Source organism: Schistocerca americana, chromosome 8 (assembly GCF_021461395.2).
Source record: "Schistocerca americana isolate TAMUIC-IGC-003095 chromosome 8, iqSchAmer2.1, whole genome shotgun sequence".
Taxonomy (NCBI): domain Eukaryota; kingdom Metazoa; phylum Arthropoda; class Insecta; order Orthoptera; family Acrididae; genus Schistocerca; species Schistocerca americana.
The window spans coordinates 176,727,726-176,748,473 of NC_060126.1; the positions used below are offsets into that span (position 1 = coordinate 176,727,726).

General features: G+C 40.0%; 1 protein-coding gene across 2 annotated transcripts in view; it reads right to left on the reverse strand.

Moving 5' to 3' along the window:
• Nucleotides 1-2,063: 2,063 nt before the first annotated feature.
• LOC124545456 (DNA-directed RNA polymerase III subunit RPC4) overlaps nucleotides 2,064-20,748 on the reverse strand; it is a 30,665-nt gene continuing 11,980 nt past the window's right edge. The window contains exons 5-9 of one of the 2 annotated variants that reach the window (XM_047124384.1): nucleotides 10,881-10,958; nucleotides 10,604-10,740; nucleotides 5,729-5,857; nucleotides 3,656-3,817; nucleotides 2,064-2,555 (exon numbers count right to left, since the gene is read on the reverse strand). In XM_047124384.1, the coding sequence (XP_046980340.1) occupies nucleotides 2,430-2,555; nucleotides 3,656-3,817; nucleotides 5,729-5,857; nucleotides 10,604-10,740; nucleotides 10,881-10,958 (632 nt within the window). In that variant the 3' untranslated portion in view covers nucleotides 2,064-2,429. Of the gene's footprint in view, nucleotides 2,556-3,655; nucleotides 3,818-5,728; nucleotides 5,858-10,603; nucleotides 10,756-10,880; nucleotides 10,959-20,748 lie in introns of both variants that reach the window. The other variant, XM_047124383.1, reaches the window with a different exon arrangement.

The window sequence follows — 20,748 nt, forward strand, 5'->3', positions numbered from 1 at the left end:
CCGGAATGTCTGCAACAATACACCTGGTAATCGAATGTTTTGTCTGGCCGGGCATGCGGCACGTTTGTTGCTCGTGGTCACACACGTGCGTTCCTTGTCAACGGAGAAAGGTGAGCAGACATGCACAACCACTGTTAGAAGAGTTTGATGTCCCCAGATGCTGCCTGTGCCATGTGCACATTGATGTGGATGGTCCTCTTTCCACGTCCGAGGGATACAAATACATCCTCTCCGTGATTCACCGCATCACCCATTGGGTGGAGGCAGTACCCCAGGTGGACATTACAGATGAGACAATCACTTGAGTGTTCATTTCGGCGTGGGTGGCTAGATTTGGTTGCCTCGTCACTTACCACGAACCAGGACCACCAGCTCAAGTCCTCACTTTTTGCTCGCCTGTGTGAGTTGTGCATGCAGGCAAAATTTCACACGACAGCATATCATCCGCAGGCCAATGGACTAGTGGAGCGATGGCACAGAACGCTAAAAGCTGCACTCATGTGCTGCAGCAGGCTTTCGTCTGAGGCTCCGCCATGGGTATTGTTGGGAATCCACTCCGCACACAAGGAGGACCTCAGTGCTTTGTTGGTGGAGATCCTGTATGGTGAACTGTTCATCCTGCCTGCCGAATTTGTCGATGACACTTCTCTGACGGATGCTACTGACCTGCCGGCCCTCGACGAACAAGTGCATGCTCACGATGCCTGCCCCTGCCTCTACCTCATGCTCACACCACGTCACAGTTCTTTGTTCATAAGGACTTGAAATCATGTGATTTCGTCATGTTATGAGATGACTCTGTTTGTGCAGCTCTGCAACCACCATACTATGGCTCACACATGTATTACGCCGTGGGGGTCAATACATTCGTGATTCTGCTCAATGGCCACCCAAGTACAGTTTCGGTACAACTTTTAAGGCCTGCGTGGTCCCTCCTGGAGCCACTTCTCGCTGCACCCTGCTGACCTGCCTCTGCCGACACCTCGCCCACTGCAGCCCCCATCGACTCGCCACCGCCTGCGCAGTTGTCCGATGCACGGGACCCTGACGATGATGCGCCTGAACCATGCAATTCGCATGTTGGACGTCGCCTCCGCCCGCCACGCTGGCATGAAGATTTTTTTGTGGACATGTGCTAGCTCTGCCCTGCTGTGCTCCGCAGTGCCAGGGACGGGGTCTCTGTTGCGTCTCTTGATGCGAAGTGACAGTTCTTTGGCTATGCTCTTTGGTTTTGTCTACTTTTCTTTGTGTTCTAGTGCTATGTTTGACAGCCATCTTTCTGTATTCGCTCTATAAAGTGATGAAATAAATGTTGTTTTTATCCTAAAAGTGTGTTACTATGGTTCAACGCCATGTAAAACCCACACAGTTATGTGAACAACAATGTAGGAAAAGACAGAGTGCTATTTCCCACAGAGATATGTTAAGTTGCAAACAGGCACAATTAAAAGACACTTACACACAACCCTTCAGCCACAGCCTTCCTGAGGACAACAAGGAGAAACACCTACCATTCTTTCACACAAGCAAGCAGATGACTGCCATGACCATATTGGCTGGTGGTCATATGTGCGTCAGATGTGCTTGCTTGCTTCTGTGGCCGAATGTTGTGTGTTTCTCTTCCTTATTCTGATAAAGACTGTGACCAAAGGCTTATGCGTAAGTGTCTTCTAACTGTTCTTGTCTGCAATTTAATGCATCATCTTTTCGGTAAGCAGCGATCTTTCTTTTCCTACATTGTTGATCTTCCAACCTGGAATTTACATTGTTTGGTTACGTGAACAGTCATGTCTTGGAGTCAGTTAAGGTGCCAGTCATTCATGCTCCATCCAAAAACTGCCACGTCATCTGCTTGGGACCTGTCATTTGGTCTATTGATCTGCTGCCACATTTCAGACTAATAAAGAACTTTTCCATCTGTATTTATTTGATTTCAGTTTTACTTTTAATTATTCTAACCCAAATCAAAGAGTACAGGATAATTTACCCAAATAGGAAATCTAATACAATATATTTAAAACTATGAATCAGACGTGTGACACAAGGTGTAAATAAAGAGAAACTTTTTCATTAAATACAAATATATTATGATTATACAACTCTCAATATGTACAACACCAGATTCAATTTGGTTGGCTTGGCCAATACATAATGGTGACAATGAACAGATATTTTCACATTTATCTTTCTGCATCTGCTGTAGGTGACATTATCCAATCCTCCCACATACACACAGAAAGTGAAAGTGTGTCACAATAAAGAAAGCACGAAGAATACTCCACACTGGTCCAGAAAGGTTGTAACAATTTGATGATTATTGTATTACTCAAGCCTTTGTGGTTGAATACATAGTTTCCAGATCAGCTGAACAGATGAACTGTGTGCAGCAAGCATGAAGAATTTTAACAATTTGATGATTATTGTATGACTCAAGCTTTTGTTGTTGCCAGCATAGTTTCCAGATCAGGTGAACAGATTATACGATTGTTGACAGGCCCAAGATTTATCATTTCTCCACCGTGTGTTGAAGGGTCCAAGTTGACACATATAACATCCTGAAACAAAACTAATAGTTAGCACTCAGAAAGCGGATACGTAATTTAGCTGATACGCACGCGCGCGCGCGCGCGCACACACACACACACACACACACACACACACACACACACACACAGAGAGAGAGAGAGAGAGAGAGAGAGAGAGAGAGAGAGAGAGGAGAGGGTGGGGGAGGGAGGAAGGGGCAGGAGGGGGGAAGAGGTTTTTTTTGGAGGGGAGGGGGTGGGGTGAGTTTGCAGATACATATAAACATTTGACAACAAAAGTGATCTTTCATTATATTAATGAACAATGGGAACTGTAATGAACAAAACTATGACAAAGTAATGGAACAGCCCTCTAACATTTTCAAGGTGAGACTTCTCTTGAATAGAAAATATACAAGAACCATGAACAGAAAAACAATCAATAATCAAGAAAGACAACCACTCGTATGTAGCTGATTGATGGGTGGTGTGTAAACGAACATAACAACTCACTTTTGCACACAGTATCCAACCATACCAGTCAATGTGCCTGCAAAATGGAAATTTAACTTTTTCTAAATTTTTCTCTTGCATGCTTCACATTAAATATTAAACAAATTCTCATTTATAATCATATGGTCTGAAAATTTTTTATACATGGAGTCTGATTCTTTAAAGAACTGGAAATTTACTGGTATTTCTCAGACCCCTCATTTGTCTGCCAGGGGAGCCACTCAAATAGTCAGTGTTCTCATGGGGGTATGTATCTGTTTTTGTACTGAGATTCTAAAAAGAGTAATAGATGTTTTGCTTGTTTCTCCACTCATTTTCCAGTTCTTTGACATTTCTCTCTTTTCCTCTAATGCTCTACATTTTAAAGTAAAGATAATTTGAAATACAAAACCTAAACAAATTTTACAGTTCTAGCTAGAGTTTTTGCCTTAATTTTGGGCATACTCTTGTTCAAGCACACAGTAGTATACAAAAATTGAAAATAAATATAAGTTTTAATGAACTTTCTCTGTTTCACATGTATCAGTAGAAGAACAAATTACATTAAAAGAATGGGAGTCTTCCAGGACTTGGATGGTTTTCCTTAATAAGAAACTCAGAATTACACAGACAGTACTGACCTGTCGGAAGCCAAGCTGGGTGCCCATTTCTAAATTAAGCACTGTATCACCCAGCACAAGCCTTGCACGCCCAGACTTCAGCAGCTGCACCTTGCCAATCAGACCTTCTGACAGATCTTTTAGAGTGCATCTGTTGCTATTTTCACTATCAGTTTCATTTGCCTGCAAAAGGTAATTGCATTAAAGGTACTTTATTCAAAACAAACTGATCATTAAAAAAAGAAGAAGAAGAAGAAGACTAGAAAACATTTTGGTTGACTCAATAAAGCTGCTGGAGAATGTAAGACTGTTCCATTAGGTCAAGTAATTTCCAGGAAACTATTCAGAACATACTGCAATTTATACACACTGTTATGAACAATCAGTTCTAAAATGAACTCCAGACAAGAAATTTGCACCTTCTTCTTGTACTAAAAGGGTAAAATGATAGGGACCTTTTAATTATGAACACAAAAATATGATTATAAAGCCATAGACAAAATAGGAAGTCATATGGCAATTCATTTTTGGCGGCAACATTTCCACTGCTACCAAAAACAAATTACTACACAGATACTCCACTTTATCAATGGGTTGCACAAGTTTATTTTGGCTCCTCAAGGGGCTGCTACAATATTGTGATGTGTGATGTTCTGTGTGCACCAGAACTACAGACATGTAACCACAAACAAACAGAAAATTAATTACATCACTATTTTTGGATGTATAATTCAAACTTTATAACAACCCTAATATGTTAGATGAGAGCTTGTCCAATATATCTGCACCAGAGTACTTAATCTTATTCAGAATCCTAGACTATGAGACAAAATCTACATGAAATTTTTTTTTCTGCTTTGTGCTGCGTTTGTGTGCACAACAATTCAGCTTAATCCATTAAGAAAAATATACTGGGAACTGAATGTAAGAATTCCAAAATACTTAAAAAGGTTCCTGAAAATGTTCAGTTCTCAAGTTTTCACAATATTCTTACTGCCCACTTCTGCAAATAAACAATTTTGTTTGGCTGCACTGCCCAAGAAGATAATTTCATGGGACAATAATGAGTGAAATGCAAATTAAGTCAATACACTTGTCTTCAGTTCAATACAATGATAGGTTCTTCTGAGAGCAAAACATGAGAAACTGAACTGTTTGATTAGTTGATCTGTGTGTTGACCTCATTTTAATAGTAATCTAACTGGACCCCATGGAATTTTAAAAAGGGTGTTTAATTTAGTGTATGAAGGTTAATGTCTACTTCTGGTGCCAGCCAGTATGGAAATTTTTGCTTGTTCAAAACTGCATAATATGAGTCTTTGTTAGTAGGTCTGTTCATTTATCCTCTGGATATACCCTGTAAGAAGGAACAAAGGAAGATCAGAGTTTAGCATCCCATCGACATCAAGGTCATTAGAAATGGAACACACACATGGAATGTTTGAAGGATAGAGAAGAAATCAGCCATGCCCTTTCAAAGGAGCCATCCCAGCTTTTGCCTGCAGCAGTTTAAGGAAAAAAGAAGACCTGTATCCAGATGATCAGATGTGGATTCAAACTGCCATCCTCCCAAATGTGAGTCCAAAGTGTTTGTTAACCACTGCTCCACATTGCTCGGTCTGTGTCTGGTAAGAATGAATGGGTACGCTTGACTAGTATGCTTGTCATCAGCAAATCCTACAGTTGCTGAACTACCATTTGAAGTCACTGGCAGATCATTTACATAGATAAGAAAATGAGTGGGTCCAATATCAATCTTTGTGGGACATTGTACCTTTGTGGGACAATGTACCTCATATGTTAAGGCACCACATTTACCAATGTAACAAAGACAAAAGTTCACTGATAACAGTATACTGTATGCACCTAAGCTATTGCTTTTCATCTTGTTCTCACATACATGACATAAATACAATTATAAAAGTGGAAATCATATCAAATGAATCTGAAGCAGACACAAATATGATGTGTGACTCACATGAATTTTCCTACATGATGGAAAAGAGGTGAGCAGTGCAATGTAATCAGAAATTACCAAACTCCAAGTTAGTTCAGCTAAGGAGCTTAATACATAGAATAAGGAAATATTTTTACCGAATGTTCAGCTGGAGCTGGTGGCTTTGCCGAGGTTGAAGGCCTTGCTGCAGTTGAAGGTCTAGCTGTCGATGGCCTGGCAGGACCAGATGACTGCTCAGGTTTCAAACCAGGTAGACAATCGGGAAACTGCAAGGAGAGAAGGCAGTGCTAATACTTTTATTAACAAGAATTAATAATGAACCTTTTGGATGTCCTGGAGATATAAGTTAACTTACATACTACCTTATTTTCATCATTAATATGAATATAATTGTTATTAAGTGCTGCTTTGGATAATGACTGGCAAATATCTGATTTTTGTATACTTACATCTATTGGTAGTTAATGATTTTATTTAATATCAATTATATAAGAAGGCAGTGGCTTGACACACAAAATTATATTTTATATTTCTTTTGACCAGGGATGACATTACATTGTCAAATAAGCAAAATTACAGTTACCAGAAACATTATCTCTAAAAAAAGAATGTAGGAGATAGCTTCATTTAATACAGTACAGAATACATATACAGGGTGAGTCACCTAACATTACCGCTGGATATGTTTCGTAAACCACATCAAATACTGACGAATCGATTCAACAGACCGAACGTGAGGAGAGGGGCTAGTGTAATTGGTTAATACAAACCATACAAAAATGCATGGAAGTATGTTTTTTTAACACAAACCTACGTGTTACAATATCTCCGGGTGTAATTAACATTTTACAATGCAACAAATGGCACTGATTACGTATTTGTTTATATGTTCAGATGTGCTAACAAAACTAACGGGGTTCCATTTAAAAAAACGTAGGTTAAAAAACATACTTCCGTGCATTTTTGTATGGTTTGTATTAAACAATTACATTAGCCCCTCTCCTCATGTTCAGTCTGTGGAATCAGTTCGTCAGTATTTGATGTGATTTACAAAATATATCCAGCGGTAACGTTAGGTGACTCACCCTGTATAGGCACCTGAAAACAGCACACTGCAAATGTGTGTTGTTCTTTAATTTTGCAATAAAATAGTGACAGACTGAGAAATTGTTATGTTGTCTATTTGTACAAAAGATTCTGTTAAGGTGTGTGCTTGGAAATAATTCTGGCTTCTAGCTTTTTTCTAAATTATCAAGCATCAGCAACAAAGCAAAAAAGTGATCTGCTCTTTGATGTCAGAATTTGTTGAAAGGCTTATCTGTTCTCTGGTGTGGTAATGATCCTACTGTTTCAACAGGCACACCTATTTGGGAAGTGAGCTTGAGGACTGTGCTCCAGAGGATGGCCTGATGACAGTACTTGGCATCAAAACCAATAGTAGACTGTAGCAAATAACCGTTTCTGGGTTTCACATGAACCCCATTTATCTCTTACCCCACTAGCTCTTAGTCCAAACCTTGGAGATGCTAGCACTCACTATTACTCCATACTCTCCTCTGATTTTCTTTTCACATTATCATTAAGTTTTCATGACTTTTGTAGTTCTCTCTTACATTTTCCAACTTCTCCTATTGTTTCATACTTTCTTAAATGGCTTCTCACCTAAGCTATGCTTTCTTTAGGTTGCTCAGGCCTTGAAAACTTTTTTATGGATTGTATAATTTCTACACTTGCTTATTCATAGTACAGTTGATACCCTTCTACTCAACAATAATGCTTGCAAGCACGTGTCTGTACGTATCTGAGCCCCGTCACTACTGATAAAAAATACATTTGCATGAGAATCCCTTGCTAGTTCACTGACATCTTATCCAGACTTATGCTACAAGCTCTCTTTAATATCCTGCAATGGGAGAACTTCAAAATCATTTTTGATCAAAATGCCAAACCAATCAGTCACTTACAATAACAACAAAATATTCCATGGTAAAAATATGTCATTCAGAATAAATACAAAAATTCATATTCTCTGAACAGGTTGTTCTAAAACTGTTCATACAGAACTTTATAAGGTGAATATTGTTCTTCAGCACATATCTACTTCCAAACGACTGCCTGATAACAACTTACTACATTGTCTTGGATTACCATATTTTCCTCAACCCCAGGCCTTTCCCTGGTCCACATATTGCCCCTCATTTTTTGCCCCCTCCTTTACTTTTCAGATTTGCTTCATTCTGGGCTGGTGATCATGTTAGAACACTTGCTGCACCCAGTCCCTGTGATACATATTCCAAATGTCGTTCTGTCTCTTTTTCATCTTACTTTACTGATGCTTCCCATACTAATAATCTTGCTGGGATCATATGCTCCTGTTGACTTACTTTTTTCCATGTTTTCAAATTAAATTTGGGGTCTTAAACTCCACCTTCCAGAAAACACAATGCATTTCTTTTTCTACTTACCCAAATAAACGGGGTTTTGGAGAAGGTAGACTTCAAAAACCCTAATCCCTGTGCAATGGAAACTCCAGGTTGGAATAATGACAATATTAAGAATAGGATAGATTCCTACTCACCATATAGAACAGAGCGCAGAGACAGACACAAAACAAAATGACTGCTAAAATGTGCGCTCTTGGCCAAATGGCCTTCTTCTAAGACTACTATCTCTATCTAGCTGAAAGCTAACATGTTTAGTAATCTTTCTGTTGCACCTGTCTGTGAACTAATATCTCATCATCCATATGGCGAGTAGCAATCTATCATTTTCACACGTGAATCTCCCTTTGATATTGTGTGTTTTGCCAATTACAGGGCTGGTATGTGTGGTGGTAGGAGGGTGCATAGGGCTCAGCTACACACAAAACAACAACAGTACTTACACTGTGACAGCTGCCCTTCTTTCCACGTCAAACATTCCCTCCATACAGCTTTTGCATTCAAGGCAAACATATTTGTCCATATGCAGTCTCTTTATAGCAATACACCCTCGTTCTCACCTCAGCCTTCAGTGGACATAATTACCCCACCAATCTAGTTCAAAAGCAGATTTCGTGGGCCATCACATCAAATCCTAGTACTGTTCACCCCTTTTTTTTAAAAAAAAACTTGGGAGTACACCACTTATCACTCAGCATTATCCTGGTCCTGAATGTATTAATTAGCCCTTCAAAAAGGGTATGACTTCCTAAAATCATGCCCTAAAATGTGTTTCTTCGGTCCAACATTTTGTCCACCACACCCAGAATAGCTTTTTGTCACCCCCCAAACTCCGCAATATCCTTGTAAGGCCCTATGCTCCATCTGCACCCATCCCTCTACACTATGGCTCCTACTCCTGTGACTGTCCCCATTGTAATGCTTGCCCTATGCACCCTCCTACCACCACTTATGCCAGCCCTGCAACTGGCAGAACATACACTATCACAGGGAGAACCACCTGCGAAAAGACATATATTGTGTACCAGTTATTATGTGAAGACTGTCTAGCCTTTTATATTGGCTTGACTATCACCAAGTTATCAGTCAGGATGAATGGGCATAGGCAGAGGGTGTACACTGGCAACACACGATATCCTATTGTAGAGCATGTTCTACAACATGACAGTCATGACCATGGTGCCCGTTTCCTCACACCTGCCATCTGGATTCCTCCCCCAGACACCATTTCTCAGAACTCTGCAGATGGAGACTGGCACTACACCATGTCCTTGGTTCTAGCCATCCACCTGGCCTTAATTTACATTAATTTCTTCAGTCTCAGCATTTCTTCATAGTAACTATTCCTTTCTTCATTCCATTTTCGTTTTCCATATCTTTCATTTTTTGACCTGCCTATTTTTTGCCACCCTCTCCCATGTCTATCGCATACAATGAACTTAGCTTTTCACTCTTATTAGCTTGTACATGATGTTCTGGCAGTAATCTCCATCCTGTGTATTACCCTATCTTCCACCTTTAAGCTCCCAGGTTTTCAAATCTCATCCAGTGCAGTTCCCAACAATAAGTCTTTCCTTCTCATCCAGCCCATTACGTCTCCCCTGACCTGGAATTCTGAGTGAATTTTCCTAACCCTACCCCTTTTCCTAAACCTCACCAATCTTTTTCCTTCACCCCTCTTCCTTCCCCTTCAACCTTTCCACCAGAAGAAGGAGCCACTGGCTTCAAAAGCTTGTAAACTTTAATACCTTTGTATGTGTGTTCTCCTGCTCCTGCTTGGTGAGTAGGTTTTTTATCTGTTAAATTATATTAGATTTTTATAAATTCAATATTATTGTTGATAAAACCATCCTTTTCATAATACTGTCAAATTCCTATAAGTTCATTATTCCTAAATCCCTACCAAGTGAAGTGGCGCAGTGGTTAGCACGCTGAGGACGACGGCGGTTCATACCGCATCCAGCCATCCTGATTTAGGTTTTTTGTGATTTCCCTAAATTGTTTAGGCCAATGCCGGGATGGTTCTTCTTAAAGTGCATGGCCAATTTCCTTCCTGATCCTTCTCTACTATGCTCTGACTGATGACCTCGCTGTTTGGTCTCCTCCCCCAAAAACCAACCAACCAACTTAAATCCCTTAACAGCAGCATTCCCTAGTACAGGTTTAACACGAAATTCCTCCAAAGCTATTCTTCTTAATACACCATCGTTATGTAATTTTTAATATCCTACTGAATCATCACATAAATTGCCATTTTCCTGCAGTCAATACTTCAATTTCACATAATTCTCTGTGCTTTCACTATAACAACATTCAAATAACATCATCACAATAAGATTCCATATAATACATACCAATATGTGATATTCATTCTCATCATTTTCTCACATCTCTCTTTCATTTCAGAGTTATTATATGCTTAACCCTCTCTTTACCATTTCGATAACTTCACTTATTTATTGTTTACAAATAAAGTAGCTACAAATCTGATGTTTCTATCCCTCTGTTCTTTTTGTAAACATTTAGTTCAAACATATTGAGTAAAATAAAAATAATGTGTAGTAAACTGACCTGAAAGAAAATAAGTTGTGGTTCCGTACTATTAAAAATCCTATGCATTTCATTTTCAGCACCAGTTTGGGCACTGTGTCCTCCAAAATCCGTCTGCATAGTTTCAACATCATTTTTATCAGGTTTCTCCTGCTTAACTGAAATAACTGTTTCTGTTAATGAAAACATCATAAGATTAAAGCAAGACTCCTGAATGACAAAAATAATGAAACATGAGTAACTAATAAGTCAAATTATATATATATATATATATTTTGTAAAGTAATAATTCACTTACTTTCTATTTCATCCACATCTTTTTCCTTCTTAATTTCAGGTTTCACTTCAGTCTTTATTTCTTGCTTCACATTTTTTTCTGGAAGCAGGAAATACATTTTCTTAAATTTACATAGCCATTAGCAGGTACTACTTCTGAAATTAACTAAATTCTCATAATACTGATATTGTAAAGATCAAACAGTAAAGTTATCACATCGCAGGTATGAATTCACAGCACTTGAAGACAGATATCAACCATCTTGCCAAAGCTTACTTATAAAGTTTCAAAACATGTAGCAAATATAAATCTAGGAATATTGTACACTGCCCTACGTATCACTCTCTCAGGAACTGCAGAGAAGTTTAAATTAATTAAAGCTTATATGGAACCATTAAAACAGTCCTACTTTCCCCACTCTGAAAGTGAATGGAACAAGAAGATAAAATGTGCTACACTGGAAAGTACCCTTTGCCATGCACTTCACAATGGTTAGCCGAGTATGTTTATAGATGCAGATAACATTAAGTACTCAAGCTGCACAAGTGAGAGATGATGTCTTCTAGAAACATTTTCATATTTAGTAAATATGCTGGTAGAAGAGAGCCCCAAAATTTTTAATAATTTAATTAGCACAGCACACAAACTTCCAACTGTCATTTCACATCATTGACAACATAACTTCCATTACTAGGGTGAAAGAAATTAATAAATAAGCAGCTGATAGAGCTACTATGAGCAGCTTAGTACTTTACTGTGTCAAATTACTTTCCTCTATTAACGATGGACACAGTCATTTTGTAAAGATCATGTTTCCTTAACACAGACCATTTCCATTTATGGAAGAAATGGGAACAGTGTTTCAATGACTGGGTTATGACTATAACTTGATTAAACTTTTACACGCTCACAATACAATCCACCTCAATTTGGAGTTGGACTCCATACCACCTGTCTCTGTCTTTATCAGTATTCCCTGCTGAGGTGAAGTAGGTTAGTTTCAAACAAGCATTGCATATGCTTGTCAGGCTGGTTATAGTGGGTGATGGATTGTGTTTAAGAGAAAAGGTACGGATGTGGTTGAGACCAGCAGATGTGTGATTCCTGTGGTGCTTGATTAGCCCACATATAGTCGGCTCATTGCTGTACCTGAATTCTGTTGATGTCCAGGTATGTCTTATCTGAGTCATTCATCTAATAGCTATAATTTACTGTCTGCCATTGCCATTGTCAATGACATAAGCTTAGAACTGGGACTCTAGTGAAGAAGGTGTTACTTCTGCTTGCTCCTGCCCATCATAGACAAGACCATTTCCATTGTGAAGTGACTTGTTTTCTCTGGTGGGACATTATCACTGCTTGATTATTTTGCAAGCTCTAACACCTGTTGACTTCAGTCAAATCTAAAATTTTTGTTTGTTGGTTGAATGGGGGAGGGGACTTAACAGCTAGTCATTGGTCACATGATCTAACAACACAAAGAGCAAAATCCAGTCAAGAGGAAGGGAAAATGGGCGACGAGGTAAAAGGAATGTCAGGTCAGCAGGAAAAGAAAAAGAGTACGAGGGACCCGGGAGAGGGGGGAGGGGGGGGGGGGGGACAGCGAGAGCAGGGGCGCCCCAGAAATGCTACGCTTGTTGGGGCACTAGCGCTGCCAACAACCCTTCCCAATCCCCACACAATTTCATTATCACGACACAACAGGTACAATGCACAACACCAAGGGAAGAAGACACAAGAAACGAGCAAACAAAACAGCACAAAAAATCAAACAAAATGTATGGAAAAAGTGGGAGACAATCTGGCCAGTGTGGAGGCAACACCAAGGCCTCCATGGTCAACACTAACTAAGGAATTCCAATTTCAGAGAGAAATTCGAGGACTTAAACCTGGGAGGAGAAACCTCTTTCATGAAGAAAACCAAGGACGGACATAGTTGTGCAAGGATCATCTCCTAACATACAGAAAAAGGAATTAAGCAAAAAGGTATTTGATGTAAAGCTGCAAACCCATCCTGGAGCTGTCACAGAGAATGAGTGGTAGAAGGCCACCCCAGCCGAATGATCAGCAAGTACATTGCCCGGGATTCCAAAGGAAATCAATCGGATAAGTAGCATCACATGCCCCCCTCCCCCCACCCATGAACCATGGATCTTGCCACTGGTGGGGAGGCTTGCGTGCCTCAGTGATACAGATAGCTGTACCGTAGTTTGAACGCCAACGGAGGGGTATCTGTTGAGAGGCCAGACAAATGTGTGCTTCCTGAAATGGGGCAAAAGTGTGGGTGACTGACTGATCCGGCATCATAACACCAACCAAAATGGCCTTGCTGTGCTGGTACTGCGAATGGCTGAAAACAAGAGGAAACTACAGCCGTAAATATTCCTTTACTGTATGGTTAAATGATGGTGGTGTCCTCTTGGGTAAAATGTTCTGGAGGTCAAATAGTCCCCATTTCGGATCTCCAGGTGGGGACTACTCAGTAGGTTGTCGTTATCAGGAGAAACACAAAACTGGCATTCTATGGATTGGAGAGTGGAATGTCAGATTCCTTAATCAGGCAGGTAGGTTAGAAAATTTAAAAAGGGAAAACGATAGGTTAAATTTAGAGATAGTGGGAATTAGTGAAGTACGGTGGCAGGAACAACAAGACTTCTGCACTGGTGAATAAAGGGTTATAAATACAAAATCAATTAACAGTAATGCAGGAGTAAGTTTAATAATGAATAAAAAAATAGCTATGTGGATAAGCTACTATGAACAGCATAGTGAACACATTATTGTAGCCAAGATAGACACGATGCCCACGCCTACCACAGTAGTACAAGTTTAAGTGCCAATTAGCTCCACAGATGATGAAGAGATTGAAGAACTGTATGATGCAATAAAAGAAGTTATTCAGATAGTTAAGGAAGATGAAAATTTAATAGCCATGGGGGATTGGAATTCAATTGTAAGAAAAGGAAGAGAAGGAAAAGTAATAGGTGAATATGGACTGGGGGTAAGGAATGAAAGAGGAAGCCACCTGATAGAATTTTGCACAGAGTATAACTTAATCATAGCTAACACCCTAAAATCTGGCTAAAGAACCATGAAATAAGGTTGTATATGTGGAAGAGGCCTGGAGACTGTGGAAGTTTTCAGATAGATTATATAATGGTAAGACAGAGATTTAGGAACTAGGTTTTAAATTGCAAGACATTTCCAGGGGCAGATGTGGACTCTGCCCACAATCTATTGGTTATGAACTGTAGATTAAAACTGAAGAAACTGCAAAAAGGTGGGAATTTAAGGAGATGGGACCTGGATAAACTGACTAAACCAGAGGTTGTACAGAGTTTCATGGAGAGCATAAGGGAACAATTGACAGGAATGGGGGAAAGAAATACAGTAGAAGAAGAATGGGTAGCTCTGAGGGATGAAGTGGTGAAGGCAGCAGAGGATCAAGTAGGTAAAAAGATGAGGGCTAGTAGAAATCCTTGGGTAACAGAAGAAATATTGAATTTAATTGATTACAGGAGAAAATACAAAAATGCAGTAAATGAAGCAGGCAAAAAGGAATAAAAACGTCTCAAAAATGAGATCGACAGGAAGCGCAAAACTGCTAAGCAGGGATGGCTAGAGGACAAATGTAAGGATGTAGAGGCTTATCTCACTAGGGGTAAGATAGATACTGCCTACAGGAAAATTAAAGAGACCTTTGGAGAAAAGAGAGCCACTTGTATGAACATCAAGAGCTCATATGCGAACTCAGTTCTAAGCAAAGAAGGGAAAGCAGAAAGGTGGAAGGAGTATATACAGGGTCTATACAAGGGCGATGTACTTGAGGACAATATTATGGAAATGGAAGAGGATGTAGATGAAGATGAAATCGGAGATATGGTACTGCATGACGAATTTGACAGAGCACTGAAAGACCTAAGCCAAAACAAGGCCCCGGGAGTAGACAACATTTAATTAAAACTACAGATAGCCTTGGGAGAGCCAGCCATGACAAAACTTTTCCATCTGGTGAGCAAGATCCATGAGACAGGCTAAATACCTTCAGACTTCAAGAAGAATATAATAATTTCAATCCGAAAGGAAGCAGGTGTTGACAAATGTGAAAATTACCGAACAATCAGTTTAATAAGTCACGGATGCAAAATACTAACGCGAATTCTTTACAGACGAATGGAAAAACGGGTAGAAACTGACCTCAGGGAAGATCAGTTTGGATTCTGTGGATATGTTGGAACATAAGAGGCAATACTGACCCTAAGACTCATCTTAGAAGACAGGTTAAGGAAAAGCAAACCTATGTTTCTAGCATTTGTAGACTAAGAAATGCTTTTGATGATGTTGACTGGAATACTCTCTTTCAAATTCTGAAGGTCAAATACAGGGAGCGAAAAGCTATTTACAATATGTACAGAAACCAGATGGCAGTTAGAAAAGTCGAGGGGCATGAAAGAGAAGCAGTGATTGAGAAGAGAGTGAGACAGGGTTGTAACCCATCCCTGATGTTATTCAATCTGTATATCAAGCAAGCAGTAAAGGAAACAAAAGATAAATTTGGTGTAGGAATTAAAATCCATGGAGAAGATATAAAAACTCTGATCTTTGCCAATGACATTGTAATTCTGTCAGACACAGCAAAGAACCTGCAAGAGCAGCTTAATGGAATGGACAGTGTCTTAAAAGGAGGATATCAGCTGAACATCAACAAAAGAAAAATGAGGATAATGAAAGGTTGTTGTTGTTGTTGTTGTGGTCTTCAGTCCTGAGACTGGTTTGATGCAGCTCTCCATGCTACTCTATCCTGTGCAAGCTTCTTCATCTCCCAATACGTACTGCAGCCTGCGTACTGAATCTGCTTAGTGTATTCATCTCTTGGTCTCCCTCTATGATTTTTACCCTCCACGCTGCCCTCCAATACTAAATTGGTGATCCCTTGATGCCTCAGAACATGTCCTACCAATCGATCCCTTCTTCTTGTCAAATTGTGCCACTAACTCCTCTTCTCCCCAATCCTATTCAATACTTCCTCATTAGTTACGTGATCTACCCATCTAATCTTCAGCATTCTTCTGTAGCACCACATTTCAAAGGCTTCTATTCTCTTCTTGTCCAAACTATTTATCGTCCATGTTTCACTTCCATACATAGCTATTCTCCATACAAATACTTTCAGAAACGACTTCCTGACATTTAAATCTATACTCGATGTTAACAAATTTCTCTTCTTCAGAAACGCTTTCGTTGCCATTGCCAGTCAACATTTTATATCCTCTCTACTTCGACCATCATCAGTTACTTTGCTCCCCAAATAGCAAAACCCCTTTACTACATTAAGTGTCTCATTTCCTAACCTAATTCCCTCAGCATCGCCCGACTTAATTCAACTACATTCCATTATCCGCGTTTTGCTTTTGTTGATGTTCATCTTATATCCTCCCTTCAAGACACTGTCCATTCTGTTCAACTGCTCTTCCAAGTCCTTTGCTGTCTCTGACAGAATTACAATGTCATCGGCGAACCTCAAAGTTTTTATTTCTTCTCCATAGATTTTAATACCTACTCCGAATTTTTCTTTTGTGTCCTTCACTGCTTGCTCAATATACAGACTGAATAACATCGGGGAGAGGCTACAGCCCTGTCTCACTCCCTTCCCAACCACTGCTTCCCTTTCATGCCCCTCGATTCTTATAACTGCCATCTGGTTTCTGTACAAATTGTAAATAGCCTTTCGTTCCCTGTATTTTACCCCTGTCACCGTCAGAATTTGAAAGAGATTATTCCAGTCAACATTGTCAAAAGCTTTTTCCAAGTCTACAAATGCTAGAAACGTAGGTGTGCCTTTTATTAAGCTAGATTCTAAGATAAGTCGTAGGGTCAGTATTGCCTCACGTGTTCCCATATTTCTATGGAATCCAAACTGATCTTCCCCGAGGTCGGCTTCTAGCAGTTTTTCCATTTGTCTGTACAGAATTCGCGTTAGTATTTTGCAGCCGTGACTTATTAAACTGACAGTTCGGTAATTTTCACATCTGTTAGCGCCTGCTTTCTTTGGGATTGGAATTATTATATTTTTCTTGAAGTCTGAGATCGAATTAAATCAGGTGATGCTGAGGGAATTAGATTAGGAAATGAGACACTTCAAGTAGTAGGTGAGTTTTGCTATTTGGGGAGCAAAATAACTGATGATGGTCGAAGTCAAGAGCATATAAAATGTAGACTGGCTATGGCAACTAAAGCGTTTCTGAAAAAGAGAAATCTGTTAACATCAAGTATAGATTTAAGTGTCAGGAAGCCTTTTCTGAAAGCATTTGTATGGAGTGTAGCGACATATGGAAGTGAAACATGGTCAATAAACAAAAGAGAAGAAGAGAATAGAAGCTTTCAGAATGTGGTGCTGCAGAAGAATGCTGAAGATTAGATGGGTAGATCACATAACCATTGAGGATGTACTGAACAGAATTGGGGAAAAGAGGAATTTGTGGTGCAACTTGACTAGAAGATGGGATCAGTTGGTAGGACATGTTCTGAGGCATCAAGGGATCACCAGTTTAGTACTGGAGGGAAGCGTGGAGGGTAAAAATTGTAGAGGGACACCAAGAGATTAATATACTAAGCAATCTCAGAAGCAGGTAGGTTGCAGTAACTATTCAGAGATGGTGAGATTTGCGCAGGATAGCATAGCATGGAGAGTTGCATCAAACCAGTCTCTGGACTGAAGACCACAACAACAACAACAACAACAAGCATCACCAAGACTGGCGATAAAGTCATGGATGGCTGAGGCCAAGGGGTAGCACCGTTTAATAAAGCAGAGGGCCTGATAGATGGCCATCAGTTCCACAGTAAACACACATGGCAGACAATAGATGATGTTCTGTTGAGAAGATGTGAAGGCATATCTCATGACATCAGTGGATTTATAACCATCAGTGTAAGAAACAATGGCATCCTGCAACTCCCGTAGAGCGTTCGCTACAAACAATAGTACACCACTGGAGCAATGGACACTTTTGGACGCTACAAAAGTCCCATTTGAAACTGTGGCAAAGGAACTAACCAAGAAGGGGTGGTGCAAAGCCCAACTGGTAAACTCACCCAAGGGGAGGGGAGCTGAGGGGGGGGGGGGGGGGGGGGGCAGACTGCAGGCAGGCAAAATCAATAAGCCACGAAAAGAACCAAATAAGAAGTGTGAGCAGGGGAAGAGTGGGTAGTGACAGCATAGGAAATCAGGAGGTGGGATCACTGAATTGAAAGGGGAGGGATCCCAGTGTCAACCAGATGACTAGCAACAGTGTGGAAGGGAATGGTGACTAAATGGATACCACAATGGTGAACCATGTCCAACAGAAGCAGTGTGGAAGGGGCAACTGATCCACAAATGAATAGGAAAATAGGAATGTGGGTAAACTACTACAAACAGCATAGTGAACGCATTATTGCGGCAAAGATAGATATGAAGCCCACGCCTACTACAGTAGTACAAGTTTATATGCCAACTAGCTCTGCAGATAACTAAGAAATTGAAGAAATGTATGATGAAATAAAAGAAATTATTCAGATAGTGAAGGGTGACGAAAATTTAATAGTCATGGGTGACTGGAATTCGGTAGTAGGAAAAGGGAGAGAAGGAAACGTAGTAGGTGAATATGGATTGGGGCTAAGAAATGAAAGAGGAAGCTGCCTGGTAGAATTTTGCACAGAGCACAACTTAATCATAGCTAACACTTGGTTCAAGAATCATGAAAGAAGGCTGTATACATGGAAGAAGCCTCGAGATACTGACAGGTTTCAGATAGATTATCTAATGGTGAGACAGAGATTTAGGAACCAGGTTTTAAATGGTAAGACATTTCCAGGGGTAGATGTGGACTCTGACCACAATCTATTGGTTATGACCTGTATATTGAAACTGAAGAAACTGCAAAAAGGTGGGAATTTAAGGAGATGGGACCCGGATAAACTGACTAAACCAGAGGTTGTACAGAGTTTCAGGGAGAGCATAAGGGAACAATTGACAGGAATGAGGGAAAGAAATACAGTAGAAGAAGAATGGGTAGCTTTGAGGGCTAGAGTAGTGAAGGCAGCAGAGGATCAAGTAGGTAAAAAGACGAGGGCTAGTAGAAATCCTTGGGTAACAGAAGATATATTGAATTTAATTGATGAAAGGAGAAAATATAAAAATGCAGTAAATGAAGCAGGCAAAAAGGAATACAAACGTCTCAAAAATGAGATCGACAGGAAGTGCAAAATGGCTAAGCAGAGATGGCTAGAGGACAAATGTAAGGATGTAGAGGCTTATCTCACTAGGGGTAAGATAGATACTGCCTACAGGAAGATTAAAGACCTTTGGAGATAAGAGAACCACTTGCATGAACATCAAGAGCTCAGATGGAAAGCCAGTTCTAAGCAAAGAAGGGAAAGCAGAAAGGTGGAAGGAGTATATAGAGGGTCTATACAAGGGCGATGTACTTGAGGACAATATTATGGAAATGAAAGAGGATGTAGATGAAGATGAAATGGGAGATACGATACTGCGTGAAGAGTTTGACAGAGCACTGAAAGACCTGAGTCAAAACAAGGTCCTCGGAGTAGACAACATTCCATTGGAACTACTGACGGCCTTGGGAGAGCCAGCCCTGACAAAACTCTACCATCTGGTGAGCAAGATGTTTGAAACAGGCGAAATACCCTCAGACTTCAAGAAGAATATAATAATTCCAATCCCAAAGAAAGCAGTTGTTGACAGATGTGAAAATTACCGAACTATCAGTTTAATAAGTCACAGCTGCAAAATACTAATGTGAATTCTTTACAGAAAAATGGAAAAACTAGTAGAATCCGACCTCGGGGAAGATCAGTTTGGATTCCGCAGAAATGTTGGAACACGTGAAGCAATACTGACCCTACGACTCATCTTAGAAGCTAGATTAAGGAAGGGCAAACCTACGTTTCTAGCATTTGTAGACCTAGAGAAAGCTTTTGACAATGTTGACTGGAATACTCTCTTTCAAATTCTGAAGGTGGCAGGGGTAAAATACAGGGAGCGGAAGGCTATTTACAATTTGTACAGGAACCAGATGGCAGTTATAAGAATCGAGGGGCATGAAAGGGAAGCAGTAGTTGGGAAGGGAGTGAGACAGGGCTGTAGCCTCTCCTCGATGTTATTCAATCCGTATATTGAGCAAGCAGTAAAGGAAACAAAAGAAAAATTCGGAGTAGGTATTAAAATCCATGGAGAAGAAATAAAAACTTTGAGGTTCGCCGATGACATTGTAATTCTGTCAGAGACGGCAAAGAACTTGGAAGAGCAGTTGAATGGAATGGACAGTGTCTTCAAAGGAGGGTATAAGATGAACATCAACAAAAGTAAAACAAGGAATGCTGAGGGAATTAGATTAGGAAATGAGACACTTAAAGTAGTAAAGGAGTTTTGCTATTTGGGGAGCAAAATAACTGATGATGGTCGAAGTGGAGAGGATATAAAATGTAGACTGGCAATGGCAACGAAAGCGTTTCTGAAGAAGAGAAATTCGTTAACATCGAGTATAGATTTAAGTGACACGATGTCGTTTCTGAAAGTATTTGTATGGAGTGTAGCCATGTATGGAAGTGAAACATGGACGATAAATAGTTTATACAAGAGGAGAATAGAAGCTTTCGAAATGTGGTGCTACAGAAGAACGCTGAAGATCAGATGGGTAGATCAAGTAACTAATGAGGAGGTACTGAACCGAATAGGGGAGAAGAGAAAGTTGTGGTACAACTTGATTAGTAAAAGGGATCGGTTGGTAGGACATGTTCTGAGGCATCAAGGGATCACCAATTTAGTATTGGAGGGCAGCGTGGAGGGTAAAAATTGCAGAGGGAGACCAAGAGATGAATACACTAA